Source organism: Euwallacea fornicatus, chromosome 30 (assembly GCF_040115645.1).
Source record: "Euwallacea fornicatus isolate EFF26 chromosome 30, ASM4011564v1, whole genome shotgun sequence".
Lineage (NCBI taxonomy): Eukaryota > Metazoa > Arthropoda > Insecta > Coleoptera > Curculionidae > Euwallacea > Euwallacea fornicatus.
In genome coordinates this window covers 669,732-689,976 of record NC_089570.1, presented here as the reverse complement: position 1 = coordinate 689,976, position 20,245 = coordinate 669,732, and the positions used below count along the sequence as shown (strand labels likewise).

The 20,245-nt window shown below is 41.5% G+C and overlaps 3 protein-coding genes across 4 annotated transcripts; 1 reads left to right on the top strand and 2 right to left on the bottom strand.

The window, feature by feature from the left end:
* Positions 1-112: 112 nt before the first annotated feature.
* On the top strand, positions 113-1,938 carry LOC136348028 (uncharacterized). The gene is made up of 6 exons (XM_066298553.1): positions 113-373; positions 424-654; positions 716-1,095; positions 1,155-1,413; positions 1,477-1,742; positions 1,795-1,938. The coding sequence occupies exons 1-6, from the start codon at positions 240-242 to the stop codon at positions 1,854-1,856; spliced, it is 1,332 nt and encodes a 443-aa protein (XP_066154650.1). The 5' UTR covers positions 113-239; the 3' UTR covers positions 1,857-1,938.
* A 106-nt stretch (positions 1,939-2,044) lies between these two features.
* On the bottom strand, positions 2,045-10,792 carry LOC136348027 (uncharacterized). The gene is made up of 4 exons (XM_066298551.1): positions 10,339-10,792; positions 8,809-8,971; positions 6,716-6,807; positions 2,045-4,512 (listed from the first exon to the last, which is right to left on the bottom strand). The coding sequence occupies exons 3-4, from the start codon at positions 6,796-6,798 to the stop codon at positions 2,826-2,828; spliced, it is 1,770 nt and encodes a 589-aa protein (XP_066154648.1). The 5' UTR covers positions 6,799-6,807; positions 8,809-8,971; positions 10,339-10,792; the 3' UTR covers positions 2,045-2,825.
* A 981-nt stretch (positions 10,793-11,773) lies between these two features.
* Positions 11,774-19,373, bottom strand: fid (fire dancer). Of its 2 annotated transcripts, none has more exons than XM_066298550.1 (15): positions 19,014-19,373; positions 16,795-16,986; positions 16,632-16,735; positions 16,233-16,573; positions 15,940-16,182; positions 15,670-15,885; positions 15,401-15,613; positions 14,669-15,079; positions 14,314-14,611; positions 13,878-14,258; positions 13,516-13,823; positions 13,290-13,461; positions 12,795-13,233; positions 12,451-12,739; positions 11,774-12,383 (listed from the first exon to the last, which is right to left on the bottom strand). In XM_066298550.1, exons 2-15 carry the CDS (start codon positions 16,952-16,954, stop codon positions 12,245-12,247), a joined length of 3,714 nt encoding a protein of 1,237 aa, XP_066154647.1. In that variant the 5' UTR covers positions 16,955-16,986; positions 19,014-19,373; the 3' UTR covers positions 11,774-12,244. The 2 variants fall into 2 exon arrangements, with proteins under 2 accessions (XP_066154647.1, XP_066154646.1); XM_066298549.1 differs by having other exon boundaries at positions 13,516-13,826; positions 19,014-19,369.
* Positions 19,374-20,245: the final 872 nt, after the last annotated feature.

Genomic DNA, 20,245 nt, shown 5'->3' with positions numbered 1-20,245 from the left:
AACGGCACCTCTTAAATTCCTTACTCTCTTTGGTCCCAATTCTTGCCCACTTCCTACACCCGCGCGCCCGGACTAAACAAAGAAGGGGGCTCCATAGACATTTATAGTCACCATCTTCATGCGGCTCAGGCCCATTTCACTGAGAAACCGAACTTTCGTCAGCTTCGTTTTGGCTCAAGTGCTTTCAAGTTCAATGTAAACTCTCCAGTTTTGCTGAGGCCGGTTGACGATTCGACAAAATGAGCTACGCAGTGGTGCTATTGACGGTTATTTGCTTGAGTGTAGTGGTGAGGACTGAAGAGGGTGAGGGTGGCGCGGGTGACAGTTTGAAGTTGGCCGATGGCGAGCTTTGGGGGAAGCTTACAGGAGGGCGGTAAGTGGTTGGCGCTAATTCACGTCGGCGATTCAATATTGATTTGGTAGGTCCGAGAACGCGCCCCGTAGCATTCACTCGAACTCGGAATTCAACAGCAACGACCGCAAAGAGAACTCGAAGATCTCCTTGACTCAATTTCTGGAGAACTTCACCAAAAAGTACGGCAAAGACCAGACGACTCACGATCCCAGTCTCCGTGAAAGGGCCAAAGACAAAGCGAACAAATGGACTTTAATGGACCTTCAAAGGCACAACCACCCTTTCGATGACAGGAACGGGCAAGTCTTACTATTTCCCTTATTCACTCGGTATTTATATAATTTAATTCTTTTTTTCTAGATGGGTGAGTTTGGACCCAGTCCCATGGTCAGTGTCCAAAATATCAAAGTGGCAAAGTAAGTACAAGCCTTCCTCAGAAAGGCCATGGGATGAGTACGACCTCCCTACGGCAAGCAGCCAAAGACCATATTTACATGAAGACGATTTGGAATTTAATCGTCCAGTATCCATAACTCCGCCTAGCCCTTATATGTATCACAGACCCACTGAATCTTCGGACAGATTTGATGGTTACTATGAGGGCGGGGACAGACTTAGACCGACCCTGAACCCTAGCAAGTACCCTGCACGCCCCACCGCATACTTTGGACATAAGATCCATCTTGAGACTCATTTCCCTTCTGACAGCAGCACCCAGAGGCCCTACTCATACCACAACAGTAATACTACTTAGAGCATACCATTGGAGCAAATCTTAAATTGCGATTTTCTTCTTTAGAAAAAGACTGCAAACACCCATACGAGGACATCATCACTGATGGTCGTCCTGCAAACTTCCCCCAATCTAACCCCTACGAGACCTTCAACCGACGAGGCGGCTCAGATATCGAGGTCCACTCAGAAGGCCACCCTTTCAATGGAGAGGGCGAGTGGGTGCTGTTGTCCACCACCAAAGGATACAAGCCCCCGAGAAATAGAGCCAGATCGCTTTCGTATGGAGCAACTAGCTCACCTACTGATACATTAAGGGTCTCAAGGTACCGCTTTTTTCCCTCAAAGCGCTTCTACTGGCTTCCTTAATCCACGGTTTTTCCTTTTAGAGGAGTGCGCCTCACAGTTCTACCTCCCCTCAAGGGTTCCAACGTAAACATGACAACCTCCCACGGAGGTTTGTTGCAAGTCGAATCTACATTTGAGAGTGTGGAGCAGGCGAAGCAACAGTTCGATAAGAAGCAAAATGTGCTGAAGTTGAAGGGGAAAAGGAAGAAGAGGAAGCCCAATAAACACGAGGTTACTAATGATGAAGAGTCTAGTCATAGTGCTGTTCCTCAGTATGGAGATCCTGGAGCCGTAATGGCCGCCGTGGGTATGAGGTAATTAAGGTTTCGTGGCTTCAATTCTATGGAGAATTTTTTTAGGTGCAGGGATGATTCCTGCCACCATGGCCATGATGGTACCCATCGCGATGAGTGAAAAGTAGCACACTTATTTATTTTATAGTAATTTATTCCACTGATGTAGATAGTTTTGCCGTTAATTATCAATAAATTATTCCTTTGTAAGTCGCTTTATATATCTACCTTACATAATTCAAATGAAGAGTCTAACAATGAGTTAAAATGACGAATTACCCATTATTGCTTTAAATTTGAGACAAAGTATTGCTATTGGTGTATTGTTAGTTGCCAGTCGTGTATGCTAATTTGAAGCCTCTGGAAATCTCTCTATGCCCGCCACCTGTATGAGATCAACAGAACCTCAAAAGTTTATCTGCATAGGAACGCGAAGGTAATTATTATGATGAAGTATTTTGGAAATGGTTATTTATACCTTGCGTGCTTTGGCCTATAAATAGATGAAATTGAACAAATTCTCGTAGTCTCAAAACTTACTTTTATTTAAATAGATAAGGCATCCTCATTTACCCAATATTTCATATGTTTAATTACCATCGCCATTTTTTTTTAGCTTTGATATCAGCGAGCAATGGTAACGTAACACGGGATAAATTGCCTATTCGTTATTTACCATCTAAACAGTCACAGAAATCTAGCCTAAGTATAAGTTATAGTTCATGATTATTCTAGATATAGACGTTCTCCTTAAATGCCTAATATGACGGGACTGAAGATGCGAATTTTCGCCCTCTATCGATTGGTAAAATGACCGAGCTGGTAGCTTCTTCTGTCCTTGATATATTCCTGTTTTAATGATGGGCATTGCTGATCACAATTCTTGATAAATGCTCCAGAATTCTAAGGGCATTCTTGGTGAATGCGCCAGAATTTAAGAGTAAATTTACGAAATTTTCTAATTAAGGTAATTTCCTCTCTAAGCCTTCAGATAAAGTTCTAACATGGATATTGACGATCTAGAATAAGCACAAACCCACCCTATTCAACCAATACTGCCTACTTACACTTAAATTCTAACACTAAGCATGTTGTTACTACTGATTCCACCTGGTGGCCTTCCTATAATGCTGATCAAGCCTTGTGTGAACCGTTGAAACATACGTCGACACGCTGTTTGTGATATTCTTGATTAGTTCTAGCCCTAACTTAACCTTAAGTTTAAATAAATCCGAGAAAAGTTCAAAAAGAGTGTTAGTGGTCTCGTTAGGGTTGGACACATTATGAGGAGTGCTCTCTTTGGGGTTTTCTTCGGTGGTGATCAACTCTGTGGTGATTTCGTTAACGTTTTCCGTGGTGGTTTGTTTGACGACAACTTCCTCCTCATCTTCAATTTCATTCTCAGAATCGTCTGGTAATAATATCTCTCTCTTCATTCTAATGTTCCTGGGAGAAGCACCAGCGGAGGAGAAGAACTCTTTAGGAATATTCCCTACAACAAACTTTCGTCCTTCCTCCTCTTTAATGTTCCTAGGCCCGTGCTCAGGCACCACCGCAGGCGTAACTTCTACGACAAATTTATCATTGCCCCCTTTATAGTCCCCCTCATAGGAGGTAGTAGCAACGGTCCTATCATGCAACTTAACGTCTTCAACAGACCCGTAAGGATTCATGTAAATCTGAGACCGCCTATCCACGTGTCTATACCTAACATTTTGAGGGTAAGTATTCCTGGAGGTTGGTTGCTTGTAGGACACCCCACCGTCCTGCAGAGCATTATCAGGCATTCCTGCAATAACCTTTCCTATAGCTTCCTCCTCAGGCATCGCGTTAGAGTAGGAGGAATCCTGGTAATAGTAACTTCCGTCTGTATCTTTGTGGTCTATTGGGTCGCTCCGTCGTAGAGCTGCGAAAGGCTGAAAGTAGTAACTTGCCAATCCTGCTGTCACCAGCAGACCCACAAGACTAACTCCTACGGTGACTGGAATAATCTCACTGCGCAGGTAACTGTAAAGCTGAGTTCCTGGGGAGTCTTCCTCCTCTTTGAGCTTGTTATTGCCCTCCTTGCTAGATTTGTTCGGCTTGCGCCTTTGGGGTTTGTTCTTCTTTTTTTTTTGGATTTTCTTGTTTTTTTTGCTACTTTCGCTTGTGGAGGGCAAGTTTAGATCACCATCTTTGGCCTCAATGGGAAGGGCCTCAGAAGCCTTATGGGTGGTTGTCAGTTCTGTGATAATGGGAACTGCAGTGGTGGTAGTGGTGGTGATGTTGCGCAGCAGTGAAGCTTTAACTTTGGTGAGCTTTGTAGGGGAAGATGGTGAAAATGTGTTAATTCGGACTGTAGTAGTAGTTTCGCTGCTTGTAGTAGTCGGTCTCAAGGTGGTTGATCTTCGTTTGAATATCGGTTTTAAAGCAGGCTTTTCACTGAGAATCAAAGTCTCACTGCTTCTCTCATCCTTCATTATAACAGGTTTCACAATGGGCTTTTTGGTGGTGCTTTGCCCACTCAAAAGAATCCAAGTGGACAGACCCCCATTTGCAGTTGTGGGTCTTTCCAACTTGTAAAAATTCATCTTCTTGGTGATCTCCTCTACCTCATCTTCAACAGGTATGGCTATCCCAGCATGAGAAGTTTCAATTGAATATTTACTGGAGATTTTCTCCTTGATTTGGTTTTGGACTTGAGGAGGGGTTCGGACGTCCAAGACGTTCGTGGTTGATATGTTTGAGTCCAAGGTCGGACTGGGGACATTTTCTATGGTGATGTTGATGGGTGGGGGGACTGATCTGAAATTAAGACAGAGTTTAATATTTGAATTGCGTTCTCGGCTTGTAGGTTGGAGTTTGAATAGGGGTAATGGGAGTTAAATAGGTCAAGAGAGAAACCATGGTATAACAATGCACAAATGTTTATTATAAATTATCTATGATTAAGAACGAATTATAGTACGTTTTATGACCCAAACTGAGAGCTAATGGAATCAAGAATTGGCCAGAATTAAGAGATCCCTGGGCACACTTGATACAGCTCGTGATTTCTTTAAATTTGAGTTATATGACTTAAATACTAACGATGTATTGCTGCTTGCCAGCCATAAATGCGAATTTAGCCGTGCTGCCATCTGGCGAAATCGGCAGTCAGCAATAAATCTTGCAGCTTGTAGGCTTAAGTAACTTACTTATAACACATAAAATGGACATATTCTAAAAATATTTACGATTTACTTTATACATCACATTCACAATAAATAATTTCTTCCTCATCCCACGCCCTTACGGAGTGTTGAAGGCCATTCACAGGAAAATTATCTACCAAGAGAAAAAGACAGAGAGAGTGAGGAAGACAGAGAGAGTGAAAGAAACAGAGAGAACTGCAGACATCAACAAGACCCTTCCTAATCAAAACAGGGAAGATTATCATTTCACAAGAAACTTTTCCGCCATAATCCTGCTCTTCGCTCACCTGTCCTCAAACCTTTTTTTAAGCAACCCCTCGTCTTCTTCATTCACAAAAGCATGCCCAAAACTCCTAATCCTCTCATCCAAACCCTCCTCATCTAGCTCATCATCACTCCTACGTTTATGAGGGTGATAAACATCCCTCCAGCTTTTCGTGTGGTGATCCCAAAACCATCCGTTTTGATGCTTAATGACCACTGGCTTGTGGTGGTGATTAACGTGGCTTACTGTATTTTTGGGCTCATCACTACGCACGCTGAAATAGAAGAACACCAGCGGGATCCACCAGGGGAACAGGGTGATAATGCCTAGAAATCCTAACATAAAGAAGAGGATGATAGGGATAATGTAGAGCCAGGGATTCATGAGCCTCTGCAAAAGCCATCCGAGCCCGCTCATCAACAAATTAATAGCTTGGAACATAGCTTTGAGATCTGGGAGTTGAAAACCTTCATTAAGGCCCCCTCCATCGCCCCCAGCGCCTCCAGATCCTCCGCTACCTCCTGGGCTTCCTGCAGCAACCGAGGATGCTGGACTTGCGAGAGTTTCCACTCCAGGATCTGCATAAGTTGCAATCCCTGAGTCTTCAACCGCAGCGGCATCCACGATCCCGTCCTCAGCTGCTGCATCATACGTACTAATCCCAGAAGGATGTCTGATGTCCTGATTCTGGTGATAGTGCGTGTTCATCACTAGATTTAAATCAGAGCAGCCCTGTCGTTGCAGAGGTGATAGAACTGCGCTTGCTATGTGGACTGTAGGACATGGGTCTCCGATGGAGTCAGCGGCTGGAAGCATGTCTAGGTTGAAGGTGCTGATGGGGTTCGTGGAGTCTGCTGAGACCACTACAGAATCCAAATTCTCTTCTGCGTCTTGAGGAAGGATCGGGGGAACCCCTTGCAGAGGCTCAGAAGGGGAGTTCGAAAAGATCTCAATAGCCTCGATGGAGTTGTCTTCAGTGCTTGATGGCTGGATTTGAGAGTCTTCGCTAATAGAAAAGGGGGGGGAGCTTGAGGTGACCTCAGGCTTAGGATTGGGATAGGGCACTCCCTCTTCATACCAATCCTGCTTGAGATCGGCAACTCCACCCTTCCACTTCGTGAGGATCTTTTTTAGCGTGGGTTTAGGTTTGGATTTCAACGTAGTGGTGGATTTCGTGGTAGTGCTGCTGACAGGGTGGATTTTGGGGGTCGACCTTGAGTGAGGCCTTTTAGAGGTGGGTTTAGTAAGGCGGATGGTCAGAGGGGCAAGAGTCGAAAGCTTAAATTTCTGCTTTTGAGATTTTTGGATGCCTGATTTTGGTTTTTGGGTTGTTCGAGAGCTTGATGGAGTTTTAGATTTGGAGACGTTCCTGACCTGGACCGTAACGCTACCCTCAAAGCGTGCGGGACTAGAGCGAGGAGTTAGTGATGAGGTATCTGTACTACTTACTACATAATGTTTAGTTACATTTAAATTATAATTATTGCTAAAAGTGCTATTTACAGCGTTTTTGGGAGGCGCGTTATCTATTCTAAAGGCTTCTAGGTACCTGGTGGAGTTTGTTTCTAAGATCATACCACACACCATTGACAAAGTCACTGAGAGCACACTTAAAGTCTTTAGGCCCCGCATTATTGCCACCTGAAAAAGGAAGAGAAACCATTAGTTTAGTGGGTACTACAGAAAGTAATTGTTTGTTGTTCAGTTCGCCGATGTAATTACAGAGTTTAGTCATAATCAGATTCGAGCATCAAACGTTTTGGCCTACAAACGTATGTGAAATACATATTCGGAAGGCATATAATTATTTATATCATCCTTCTTGGCATTTCTTTAATTCGTTAACGGGACCGAATTCCCTCAACATACCGTATGGCGTCATGGAAGCCTCGTGTTCAATTTCTGCCAACCATAAAAATTTAATAATCGCCTGATTGATGTCTGACATGAATACAATTTTACCCAAACGCTTTATCGTGAAATAATTCCAACAACCCCGCTACTAAATATGCTCAGCTGAACGTGTATTCCGCCAACGGTATTTTCGCGTTTTGACTTTAAAATTACACGTTCCACATTCCTCAGTGTCAACGCGAACGACATCACTATTACCATTCCCGTATGTACCATCTTGCTAGACCAGAAAGTGCGATTTAAAACCAGAAATCTTCACAAACATCCTTTGGCAGTACTTCTAGTATTCTCATGACTGTTATCGAAGCTTCCATTGCGCGACCTGTGCCTCACTGTTACGCATGAACATGTGAATAGTGTCACATAACAGTCTGGCAATAGAGGAAAAATTGTGTTTAATAAACCATTGTATGGATTCTAATAAAGACGCTTTTCTGATAGTCACTCGTCCATAGCATCTACAGGAAAATATGCAGACAAATTGAACTTTTTACAGTGGTTCGAACCACGGTTTCTTTATTCCCGTACTCTTTCACGTTTGATAATTTATATTGACCAGCGAAATCGAGATTTGTCCCCACTATGTAAAATTGTTTAACCCCACTGACGTCACCTCTTCCGTCTTTAAGCGGAGAGCCGCGCGAGGACGCTCTTTAAAGGATGATGGTCCAGAGCGTCGGGGTTTTATTACCTGATTATACACATCGAAAGCTTAAACAAAACTCCATTTTAGAATAATTATTAAGGAAACCCATAAAGGGTATAAACTTAGGCAAAACGGCTAGGCCCTGAAGCGCTGCATCAAAAAGACCCTCGTAGGCAACCAAATATGCAGGAAAAAATTAATTATTTAATTTTTGCCACCGTACTTACGCGAGGCGCATCTAAAAATGAAGAAATAACAATGAAGACTATATTCGGAGTTCTCCAGGCCTCTCTCTGCTTACACAGCAGTCCGTATTACCATCTGGGAACTAAAAAAACCTTCTGTGGCAGTAATTCCATGTCAAAGGTTGCGGTTTATTTCCTGCAGTAACGGCGCACCTTAAATTCAACTTTTTACGGTTACATTCGCCTCATTTACATTAAGAATGTTTCTAGAGGATCTCTAGGGGTTCGCAGAGGACGGAGGTTCTTAGAGATTCTGTCTCGTGACGTAACAACTACAACGCAAGATGAAATTGTCGTACCTGCAATCATGGTTAGCATGCAGGTTCTAATAGGCACCGAGAGTGTAACGAAAATGAATTTTCTCACTATCTCCTTTTTAAAGAGAGTAACAATACTGAAGCTAAACTTATTTGCCATTTACACGAACTCAATAATAATCTGAAGGACATTTAGTGGTCATTTCCTCACGAAAACGAGGTGCCCGAATCCGTCTAAGGACCTCATTTCCGTTATTTGTGTCACGTTTGGCTCGTGTTTAGCTTTAGTGTATGTACACACTGGAAATCGCTTAATCCTGAACGATTATTGCGAATATTGGTGATGCCTTCCTGACACAGAATTTTTAACCGCGGCTCATGACACGCTTAAACCTGCAGGGAACTAGGCGGGTACTTTCACGGTGAATGCCCGAGAAAAGACACATCGAATCATGAAAACGTTTAATTTTTCACATGTCCTGACTTGAAGCTTTACATCGACAAATTTGCATACAATGTATCCGTGAGTTCAATAACAAAATCAACCATGCAAAGTGCAATAACATACAGAAAGACTTACTTTTTTTACGTTCGCCAATTGGTCCAAGTGCCTTTCGGTCAATTGTCGCGCACCGCACAGTATTCGGGCACGGAAGAATCACTAATGTATTCGATACTGCTGGAAGGCCCCTGCTGCAGGTTGAAGCTCTCGACGTAGCGGTACCCATATCAGCTGACGCCACCTGGAACATACACACGTTCAGGTTGCGATAGGTACGTCGTTTTGCAAACCTAGTTGACCCATTAACCGAGCTTTTTCAAGTATTCAAAAAGTTTTCTCCTATACAGAACTCCTTTGAACACCTCCTGAATATTGTCTAAGATGCGCCAGTAATGTTATTTTATTCTTTGTGAACGCTTGAGGACACATGAGAAAAAAACGGTACCTATTAAACTGCTTCTTAATTAGCTGTATCATAACGGGGATTCCTCTTCTTGGAGGTTGTAAGAATCCTGCAGTAAAATTGGCATATATTTAAAAATTCCTTGCACTGATTATTTTAAATTTTATGTTAATTGGTTTTTGTTTGCAATATTATGAAACGCCAATGTATGTTATTGAAATATTAAATATTGACATAAATAATTTCAAGCGTCTTTGCAACCCGAAATAATCCATAAAACATACTCTATTATAATTTGTTCTGGCCATAATGGTGAATCAAAATTCTTCGTTCCTGTGTGCGTAATTTCTTGGTCATAACCATGCTACAGGAGTTTCGACTATTATCACACAACACTATTGTTGCTTGATAATTTAGGTTCTTAATGCAAGTTCATGCATATTGATTACGGCCAAGACAGCACGTGTTTACTGGGAAACAATACTTTTGATCGATAAAAATGTTTTCTTGACACATGGTGAAGGTACTATTTCACAATCCCTATTCAACTTTGGTACGAACTTAAGCTAAAATTCACATACAATAAATAACCCGACACTAGAGCACAATGTACGTATTGTGTTTTGGCATTTGAATTTGGTCTTGCGATTTGAGAAATTAGGATATGCGAAATAGGATATGTGAAACAAGATAACTTAGATAGAAAGTTTGTAATTGCTTCGTGGTTTATCATGATTTTAATAAGATTTTAATTAGAGTGGTTTGCTCAACATAAACAACAATCGTTATTAAAGAATGTTTCCCTGGGATAAACGCTTCTTAAAGTCACCTGTTTGATTGCTAATTGACCCTAATCTTGATCCATAAATAGCTAAATTGCATGCATCTGTACCATCTTGAGATATGCTCAGGTATTTCTGCTAGTCGCGTAAATCGCTCTGTTTCATTTATGTGCTGATTTTAGAAGTTTCAAGCAACCGTAATTTGGCTCAAGCTTCTGACAGAAAATTTCGCACAAACTGATTTTTAATTTAAACGAACAAACGGAATTTACTTTCTCAAAGGTGACTTAATATTTTCGGAGAGAAATTTTGTAGGTCTGTAAATATCTGAGTAACATTAAAATTCATCATTGACACGAATAAACACGGATTTTTACAATATGAAAATGATTTTTTTCTGTATCTAATGCATTCTATATTTACCTTCATTCCTCATTCCTTATCAACAGAAATACATCCTTTAAGTTCATGAAGAATCCTCATTATATTATACGTTCAGTAGGTAGATCTAAGCCCTTCTGCGTTACCCAATGATGTCTTCACAAAGCTGTAGCTTTCCCGTGCTTATCACTGAACAATAGTGAAAACTCACTTCACTCTCAAACAGTCGCAATTAATATCTAAAAAAACTACGGGCTAATCACGGTCACGGTCATCATCACCGTCCCTGTTGGATCTTTAATTGACCAAGAGCAACGAAAGCGTATATTTTGTTAAAACTTGATTGTATGCTTAAAAACGACTAAAAGCAGCCGGTATTCAGATACAAGCTCCGCGAAGCACGCTTGTTCTTCTCATGAGGTTTTGAATGTGATTGATCCGAGGGTTTCTTAGCTTTGGTGATCACGGTCACATTTTGAAAGCAGACTACATCACAACACCATCAGACGTACTCATTTCTGTCTGGGAGGTGGCCGAGTTTGGTCGCATGACATCGGTATAGTCCAGCGGATAATGCGAGGAAAAAAATTCTGAACTATTGAAGTGTGTGTTGTAAACCTTAGAATCGATCATTTTTGTATGAAAAGATACTTTCGCCTTTGAGCTACATAAAAGCAATTAAGCATTAATTGAGATTTCAAGTGCAGCATGTCGTGCTTTTACTCTTTTACTGGGCTAGAATAGCAAATCGACGATTAAAAACTGAATTGATGTCTTAAAAAGGAAATTGCCGATGGCAAGGATATGCATTTACGGGAGATGAAAGTTCTGAATAGCACTGGAAACTGTAGGGTATTCACGTTACAGTTAGTTCTTTTTACACTATATGAGCACTTGAACTGGTTAGTTATATTCTGGAATTGTTGATTAGGTAATGAGTGATAAATTTAGTCAAGCAAAAGCAGTTAGAAGCCATCAATAACAATTAAAATGGCCCAAAAAGAAATTCGAGGGATTTTAGTTAGGGGCGCATTTTGGTAGATGGCGCTCAGATTGACGCTCAAGAATTCCTGTGAAATTCCCGCTAAGTAGCGCAAGTGATGACCCTTAGAGGGAACCACTAAAGGTGTTCATTCGCTATTGTTGAAAAAATTATATGCGTTTGTGCTGATAATAAAATTTTCATTTTTAATCTATCTATAGGAGCATGGTGGAAAACTTAACTTTCAAAGTAATGCCGAACTCTACACAGGAATTAAATTCCCGAAAAAACTCTAAAAAAAGAGACATTTTATTAATGCTTACACTCACTTTATTAGACCACACAATGACCGGCACTTTCAAATTCCTCCCTGACCAGAATGCATCTACATAATTATTAACTATTCATTGGAATCCGGGCGTTGATTTTTGTGTACTTTCACATTTCCTGCATTCGAACGAGTATAAATTAAATCAAAGGCAAACATGCTTCTCGTAAAGGATAACGCATTTATTTAAAACTCGCCAATTAGTAACATGAAAGATTTCATTTTTGAAAACATACGTAAACGTTCTTTTGCTCGTATTATTATCTATTATTATTATTAGTATCAACTCTAAGATGCGACAAACCAAGACTCGTGAAACTAACGCTACAAATATGTACAGTAAAGTACCCTAAAGTATCTACATGCACCAAATCCGGCTAAGAAAGGGCCCTCATCCCTTTGCGATACAGTCATTAAGTGTCTGATTTTGGCATATAAAGGTCCCAACGAAACATGGTTCTGAGGTAGACAGCGTAGAGAATCAACTGAAAACTATAATGAGGAGTAAATGGCCCTTACTTATCAGACATCTGGGGCGTTCAAAGGCATACAAGATCTATACTAGAAATATTATACATTGTGCGAAAGAATGGCCGAACATTTAGGCCAATTTTAAAGCTATAAAGGTGACTCGACGGTCAGATGGTCCAGATTTGAACCTTTTCGGCGATGATGCACCAGCTGGCATGCTCGTACGTGGACGACACCACGTGCAAATCATCCACGTATTTTTCTATTAGTTTTTCTAGCTCACCTTGCCGGAACACGTGGTAATATCTATATAACAGAGAAAAATTCACGTTACATCTCAATAAGGCCCCCGAAATCACCTCTACTTTCATACCGATGATAAGTAATATCTCCTCCGATCTCGTCAGGAGGCCAAGAATCTGCAGAAATATCACTCAAGCCTGAGGGATCTCTCCTTTTCATGTGGCCAGGGGATAAAGTATCGGTATTATCCAATTTGTTTTTTCCCTTAGATTCGATGGAGACTAGGGAGGCGGTGCTGCCCCCATTGCTGCAACCGTCCCTGGATTCTCCAGTGAGATCCGTCACCGAAGAGGCGATGGATTGGCCTCCAAAATTGATGGATGTGGCACCACTGGATAACAGCGAATTGCTGCTGCTTCCTGCAAAAAAGAGTGATCTTTCTACATATTGTTAAAAAAACTTCCGTTTCAATACCTTTATCACTTGAATCGAAGGATTCCGAGGAAGAGCTTTCCTTTCCCATTAAAGGGCGGCTCTCATCGTCTCTCCTATTTCCATCCCCAATTTCCAAACTATCCCCATTCCGCTCGCTTTGCTCCCCATCAGTGCAACAGAAAGGGTAACTCTCCAGCTTTTTACCATTGAAACCCTCCTCGTATTTGGGCACATTACTATTCACACTAAACCTTTTTACACTAGTATTATTCACACAAGGTAGCACTTCGTTGATTAATCGAGTGTTCTGGTGATTTTTCGTCCGATCCGGTGAACACGCCACGAAATCACAATTATTCTTTTTGTGGGAAAGACGCGTGAGATACTCATTTTGCTTCTTAATCTCCTCGCTGAGGATCGACAAATCATGCAGTTCTTCGCTGAGGCGATGGATGTAGGGATCGTCGATGTTGTCCATCTGTGACGAATAAGGAGGGACATAAAAAATATTCACTATAAAAGCTTGAGAACTACCGTGATTTGATACTCATCCAACTCTTTCATGAGCTTCTCACTGAGCTTATCTGCGAATGCAGTCAAGTGCCTCTGGCATTCTTCATTCCAAGTGCTACTGGATCTTCTAGATTCCCCATAATTGAGATCCTCGTCTTCATCCAGAAGAGGTGTCACGTCTGAGGAGGAAAACCTGAGATTCGTGGTTTTAATGAGATGCAAACCAATGAAATCAATTACGCGTCACCTTTTGTGTAGAATTGAGAAAACGTCTACTGAAGGCAGCTTTTTCTTGGGTTTTGAGTTAATCACTTTTTCCAGGGGCTCATCAAAGCTTGTAGCAACATTTGTTGAAGTTTCCAGAAGAGCTTTTTGATTGGCAGTTGCATCGGGAAAGTGAAATTTTTCTCCTTCATTTCCCAAGCTCGGAACAGTGATCTTGACACTCTCCATAGAATCAGGAGAAGACACGCAGCTATTGTCACTATCATCATCTTCCACCGGATTAAAAATCTCCAGTTTCATTAACTTGGGAATGGACTTCACCAAGCTTTGCTGCTGTAGACAAAATTGATTTTGAGATTGAAGGGACACCCCCATTGCTCTCACCTTATTTGTAGGATCAGAAATCTTCTTCACGATGGGACAGCGCGCCTTGGACTTGACCCCAAATTCAGGCTTCTGAGCCAACATTTCCCGGATCGTCCTCAGTTTTTCCGCTCTCGAAGCTTCAGAACAATCAGGGGGAGATTGGTCCGGGCTCGTGACCTTTGTGATTGGCACAGAGATCGATTCCGTATTGTGACCGCAGGGCGTGTTGAGGGTGGTCCGCCTAAATTGAGGTATGGGCGCAACTGTGTATTTCTGAGCTAAAACTTTAATGTTTTCCCGTTTGATTATTGGCTGCATTGGCAGGAGTTTGGCGGGTTTTAATCTATCCTTATCACAAGGAAAAAAGGCTGCGGCCGTGGAAAGCAATTCAGTAGAAGGCTGGAAGATCAAAAGATTATTCAACCTCAAGCAAATGAGGAACTCTTAAACTCACTTTTGGAGAACTCAATTGCTTTATTAATGGATGCATTCCATTGGGGATTTGTTTGACCCTAGGGCTAGTGGGGCAGCTTGATTGCTTTATCCTCGGTGACTGGGGGGCGGACTGGCAGCCCCCTTTGAGGAGAGGTGATGTAGGTCCTGCAGAAAAGCTCGGTCCCCCTATCGGGGACATAGGGTCCGATTTAGGCACGAAAATGACCGAAGCGAAGGAGTCTTCTGAGTCTACACTGGTGTCCGACTGCAGGCTGCTGTCCTTTGAGGAGTCTGAGCCGTCCTCTTTTGAGTGTCTTCTGTAATAATTAATAACTATAGGAGGGGTTCAGTTACGTAACCTCGTGAATTTGCACCTTTCAGTGGTTCTTTCAGGCTGCTCTGAAACTTGGCAAGTAGGAATGAATAATTTAATCCCTTCGTTGTCTCTGCTCGTTGGCGATTTCAGTTCTCCACCTTTCCAAGTCTGGAATATCTTCACAAATCCATTTTTTAGGGAGGCGTTGGTGACTTTTTCCATTGTCGTGGAGTTCTTAATTCTATTAGTTAGCCCGTTCTTGAACAACTGAAAGCCCTTCGATGAGGCCACGGCAAAAAACGACTCTCTTATAGACTCGAACGTGTTTGTCCTCTTATAAATTAGGTCCTCGTTTAAGGAGGTCTGTTTTTGTATATTTTTCTTAAGTCTTTCTTTCTCTCTCAGTCTGTCCGTTGACAAGATTTCCTCGTTCAGCGAGCGCTGTTTCAACACACCACCCCTGTCGTACCTGAAAAATAAGAACTATGAATATTTTCACCGCCGTTAAATGGCATGAAAATGCCACTAATATATGAATATATTGAGCCAAAAATATTTTCTTGGTAATTAGTGGATCTCAAAACCTCAAAGAGCGCTCAAAATAGCTAAAAATCATTCTCAGGCACTTAATTAAATTACAATTTTCGTTCGCCATTTTCAAAAGAAACGAGAATAATCCGGTTAAATATCTAAACAATTGACAGAGCTTTGAGACATCAATGATTTGATGAATTTTGATGAGCGTGCGGTGATGGTAAAATGCCGATAATGAATGTACCATAAATATTACCTTGATAACGAGGATTTAAAATCAGGCAGAGCCCTAACTAAATCCTTCATGTCTGTGGGCTGATCCAAAGCCTCTTCCGCATCTTCATCGCACAACGACTTTTTTTGCTTAACCAATTTCGGCTTTTTCAACGTACTCTTGCTTAGCAAAATCAGAGGTTTCTCGGAGACATCTTTTCCCTGAGTGTCCTGCTGCTTCTTCGATAACTTGCACCTAAAAGCCACTTGACTTACCAAGTACCCCCACTCCGAAATCACAACATTATATACCGATTATTATTATTCTCCGGGGTGCTGCTTCTAATGTTATTCATACTTTTTGACTTAAACGCATCAATATCAGCACTCATCTGAGACACCGGACATGTCTGCCTCCTGGAGATCTGCTTAGGCTCCTCATCATCTATCCTAAGGAGCTCAATGGGTTGATCTTCCACGTTATCACAGCCGGAACATTCGCAGTACTCGCACCCGTCTGGGTCGTACCTGCATTGAGATGTTATGTTGATGCGAAGATTGTGGGGAGATGGGTTTTTGTACCTTCGGTAGCGCTTGTGGAGGGGCTGTTGCTTGTGCATGCAAGCTATCCAGTTGTCTAGAAACCAGGAATTAGCCACAACGCGTCTTCCACCCCCAGCGATCTTTTGTAAGGCTCTCCGAACGAAACCGTAGCAAGTTTCGCTGGGGGAGGAGAGGGAGGAGCTGCCGGAGGAAGTTTTGCGGTAGGGGTCCATTGCTCGTTGCTTATTAGTTCTCGATCTTCTTTTAAATGTATTTCTAAATCTGGAAAATTCTTTTTAGTATTTGAAAAATGTTAGTGAATGTGGACAGACTTAAAAGATTTATTAGATTCGGAATCCTCTTGACTGTAAGAATGATAAGGATGAAGAATTTCATCTTCAGAATTTGTGGAAGAAGAAATATCGCAGGCGTTTCTCAGTTTGGGTCTTCGCCATGGTACTAGAACATCCTGCGACTCGAACTTTCGATGGTCCTGTTCCATTGCCCACACCGTGATAATCATCCTGCCTCCCACACGCAGGATTCGAGTCATCTCCCTTAGGGCACTCACCCTTCGGTCGGTAGTGGCGAAATGGTGGATCACCGATAGGGATAGTACTGTGTCGAAACTGTTGTCTCTGAATGGCAGTGCCAAATTATCTAATCTAATTACCTATTAGAATTTTTTTTTTAATCCTCTTCCACTTCGTTCTCTTCGTAGTAATACTCACTTCGTTTTGGTTTTGCCTAGCTAAATCACTCAGTCTAATTGATTTCTCCCCTCCTAGATTATAAATTGACTTATTTACTTTCAAATATTTCCCATTGCCACAGCCTAAAACAAATCCCGTCTGAGCATCTCTTTCGGTATGATATTTTTATGAAGCTACGAACCAACATCACACACCAGAGCTCCAGGTTCCAGCTTTTCCAAAAACTCTTGAACTTTGGGCCAAGGCTTGCTGTGCGGATTGTCATAGTACTGTTCGTACACCTCATGGACGTAAGTTTGTTCCAAGGCGAAGCTGCGGGATATTCGCTCGTTCGCAGCCATCTCCGACCCTTGGCTGCTTTGCAGATTAATGTCTGGAAAAGTTTATTATTTGGAAAACATTATTTATAGACCAAAAAGGCCTTATAAAGTGACTGGGAGAGAATTAGCTAGAGGCGCATTGTAGTAGGGCGCGCTCGCGATGAAATTTCGTGAGAAATGCACTATCGTCCCTTAAAAGGAATTACATTCGCCAATTGTCAAGAAAATTTATTCGTCACTGAGCTAATTTGAGCGAGAGGCGTCAGGGATTGGAGATTGAGGACGACTTTAAGTAAATATCTCAAGATTTGTAAGAGGAAAGACGTATTTTCTAGAAGAGTTTAATGCAAAAATGCTTTTCTCTTGCGGCTTTACGAATCGATATCTCTCAATCTGTTACACACAAAGTATGGCGTTTACGTGGAACATATAAAACTTTTTGCCCGCTTTATATTTGATTTTTGGACATAAAAGTTTTACTGAGACATTGGAGAAATATTAATGTTTAAGAAACGTTGAAAGAAAGCAGTGATTAATTCATTACTTAGAAACGTGTGGTAAAAGCTATCGATCGCCCCTATTCCCGGCATCTTTTTCTCCTCTTTCACTCATCTAATCCATTCACAAAAGCCTTTTAATCTGTACACCGTTCTATTTTAAGAATTTTACAAAAGTTCTCTTCTAATGCGAGATGAGCATTTTTCCCGGAACTGGGTCAGAAAATCCCTCTCCGATGATGATATTATTATTGCCGGTGCAATTTCATTTACAACGAAAATGAAATTCCGGCCCAATTTTAGAATCGATCAAGCCCAGTTCGATGAACCAGAGTAGTGTCTGTTCCAACCAAATCCGCATAAACACCATCGATTTGCCAGAACAAGAAATAAGCTTAAAAACAAACATTTTCTTGGCGTGTTGAGCACAATCTGTGATAAGAACCGTGTTGATTGGCCATTATGTTTTATTACGCGTGTTAGCGACACTTTCCCCAACATTTTTATACAAGTATTAGCAAATTATGTCGTCTGATAACCGCGTGTTTGTGCAAATCGTGAATGTGTCGAGTTGATATCGGCCAATTTAATCGTAATTTAATGCATAAACATAAGATCGATGAAGGAACTTTTCCATAGGTGCTTTTTGGGAATTGTAAGAACTCAGTAGAACATTTCTGAGCATCGTGCATGCCAGGACTTCAAGTAGACGACAAAATGATCACCAATATGTCAAGAATACAGAATGATATTTTGGAAGATTTTACGAACATTTTCAAATTTACCATAAATCCTTTTACGCTCTGATCGGCTAATAGGAAATATGAAGTTGCCTCAATTGAAATCTGTGGGGCCTGGAAATGCCCTCCTCGGGTTCATTTTATATCACAGAAGCAAGTATCAAGTGATCCCGTGACAAGATATTATGATTCGTTGTCAGCATGGTCATAGAGAAATAATTATTTTGAGTTTTTTTTTAAGAAAGTACTCCATAGGTTTCCGCGATGTTGGCGCTCAAAATCTGAAAATTCCCACCAGAAGAATTTAATGCTATTTGTCAGTCCAGTGACCTGATATGGGGTCCATAGAGACCCTGAATTGAATGTGCTAGATTTGTAAAATATATTGCCTGCTCTCGAGGGGAAAAAACTTGAGCCCCTTTCGGGGCCGCAGATAAGTAGCATTTCCCCGTACTCTACGACCTGCAGAACCTAAACAACAGCGTCTCGTAGTACACGGAATTGTGCGCACAAACAGTCATAAAAGTTTCATAAGTGAAACGGGGGAAACGTGTCATTAGCTGCAAGAATAAATATTATTGATACATTCTTCGAATTTTGACGTCACTATAGCACCAGCGACCTTGTGACGTAGATTTTTTTTGACATTACGTAATGTTATATGACAATGAGTGAAAACAATTGACGGTGGGAAAAAAATGACGTGTTGATTTCGAAAAATCCCGCAAGACTTCACTAAAATATAACGAAATTTTGGAGGCTAAAAATTCGAAAGGAGGCGCAGAGAGGTCGGGTGAGTACGGACAAAAACGCACTATTAGGTGTGGATTATCCAGGACTTACCGTCTTGAATCCGAGAAGGAACAGAAGCCACAAGCCAATAGGGGGATCTTTCACTACGAACAGTACTCAAAGGCGACCCGGACGTACGAATCGAATGTGTGTGGACATAGTTTCCGAAAGTCGAGGCATGGGGTGTTTGTAAAGGGGGCGCAACATCCCCTAATCATTCCTACGGCCAGACTGAATGTGGAGGCGTATTGACGTCATCGGCATGCGCCGCGGCGTCGCCAGGACGCGTCGTCGGTAGCGTCGCGGCAGCACGGGAAACTGGGTGAATTGGAATTTTGAGCCCAGTGTAGAGGGGGTGGCATATTTTTAGCCATTGACGAGGACCGTATAACTAATGGTTTTCATCTCGCGATTCAGCAGCTCCGGTTTGAATTGGGTGAAGGAGGAAGAGTGGGATTAGATAATGTAGCCGAAAATTATTCATCGACATAGTCATTCAGATAATTGTGTTTTGTTGGAGTTTTCTGGATCTCTCTTTTCCAGAGGTTTTGAGATTCTTACTCTAATTATCTGCGCTAACATAAGTTTTTAAATTGTGCTGTAGGGAAATTAACAATTAACCAACCTCGTTAATTTTTAGTTTAGCGAAATTGAAAAAAGCGCAAAATGAACACAAACACCACTTAACATGTAGTACTCTAGGTGTATCCTTCCTTATTTATCGACACGAGATGAATAAGGACAACGTCGATGAGCCTTGATCTACCAATAACTTCACACTCCCAATATCATAATGTGCAAATTTTCTGCCCAGTAAAGCAAACATATTCCATCTTTCTAATTCTTGCACCGAAATTTTTCTTTTCATCAGCAATGCCTTAAATTGCATACTTCTTAACTAACAAACTACTTATTTCATTACCTGATTACTTAATATTCAATCGAGCTAATAGCGAAATGTCCTAAAAAGAAATGTGCCACGTTTACATCCAAGCAAGCAAGAGGTCTTCAAGATCGTTCCTGAATATGAAAACTTACACGTGTAAGCCCTCCAATTATTACCTAATAATTCCAACAAATCACTCCAGAATCTATCCAATTAGTTATGTTTACAGCCTCAAAGTAATTTTCAAGGGCAAATCATCTGCTACGTCTGCATAAGTAATTTTAGACCATTACTACAAACCTCTCTAGTTTAGACTAAAAAAGCAGCTAACGTCCAATTCGAATAGGACATTCTTATGTGTAGACTTGCTTGAAGCTGCTTAAGTTCCATTGGTTGC

Coding starts and splice junctions, on each gene's coding strand:
- LOC136348028 (XM_066298553.1), top strand. CDS start 240: ATGAGCTACGCAGTGGTGCTATTGACGGTTATTTGCTTGAGTGTAGTG. Junction 655..715: donor CCTTTCGATGACAGGAACGG/GCAAGTCTTACT, acceptor CTTTTTTTCTAG/ATGGGTGAGTTTGGACCCAG. Junction 1,743..1,794: donor AGCCGTAATGGCCGCCGTGG/GTATGAGGTAAT, acceptor GAATTTTTTTAG/GTGCAGGGATGATTCCTGCC.
- LOC136348027 (XM_066298551.1), bottom strand. CDS start 6,798: ATGCGGGGCCTAAAGACTTTAAGTGTGCTCTCAGTGACTTTGTCAATG. Junction 4,513..6,715: donor TTAGAAACAAACTCCACCAG/GTACCTAGAAGC, acceptor TCTTAATTTCAG/ATCAGTCCCCCCACCCATCA.
- fid (XM_066298549.1), bottom strand. CDS start 16,954: ATGGCTGCGAACGAGCGAATATCCCGCAGCTTCGCCTTGGAACAAACT. Junction 15,886..15,939: donor CTCCACAAGCGCTACCGAAG/GTACAAAAACCC, acceptor ATCTCAATGCAG/GTACGACCCAGACGGGTGCG. Junction 15,614..15,669: donor CCGGAGAATAATAATAATCG/GTATATAATGTT, acceptor AGTGGCTTTTAG/GTGCAAGTTATCGAAGAAGC.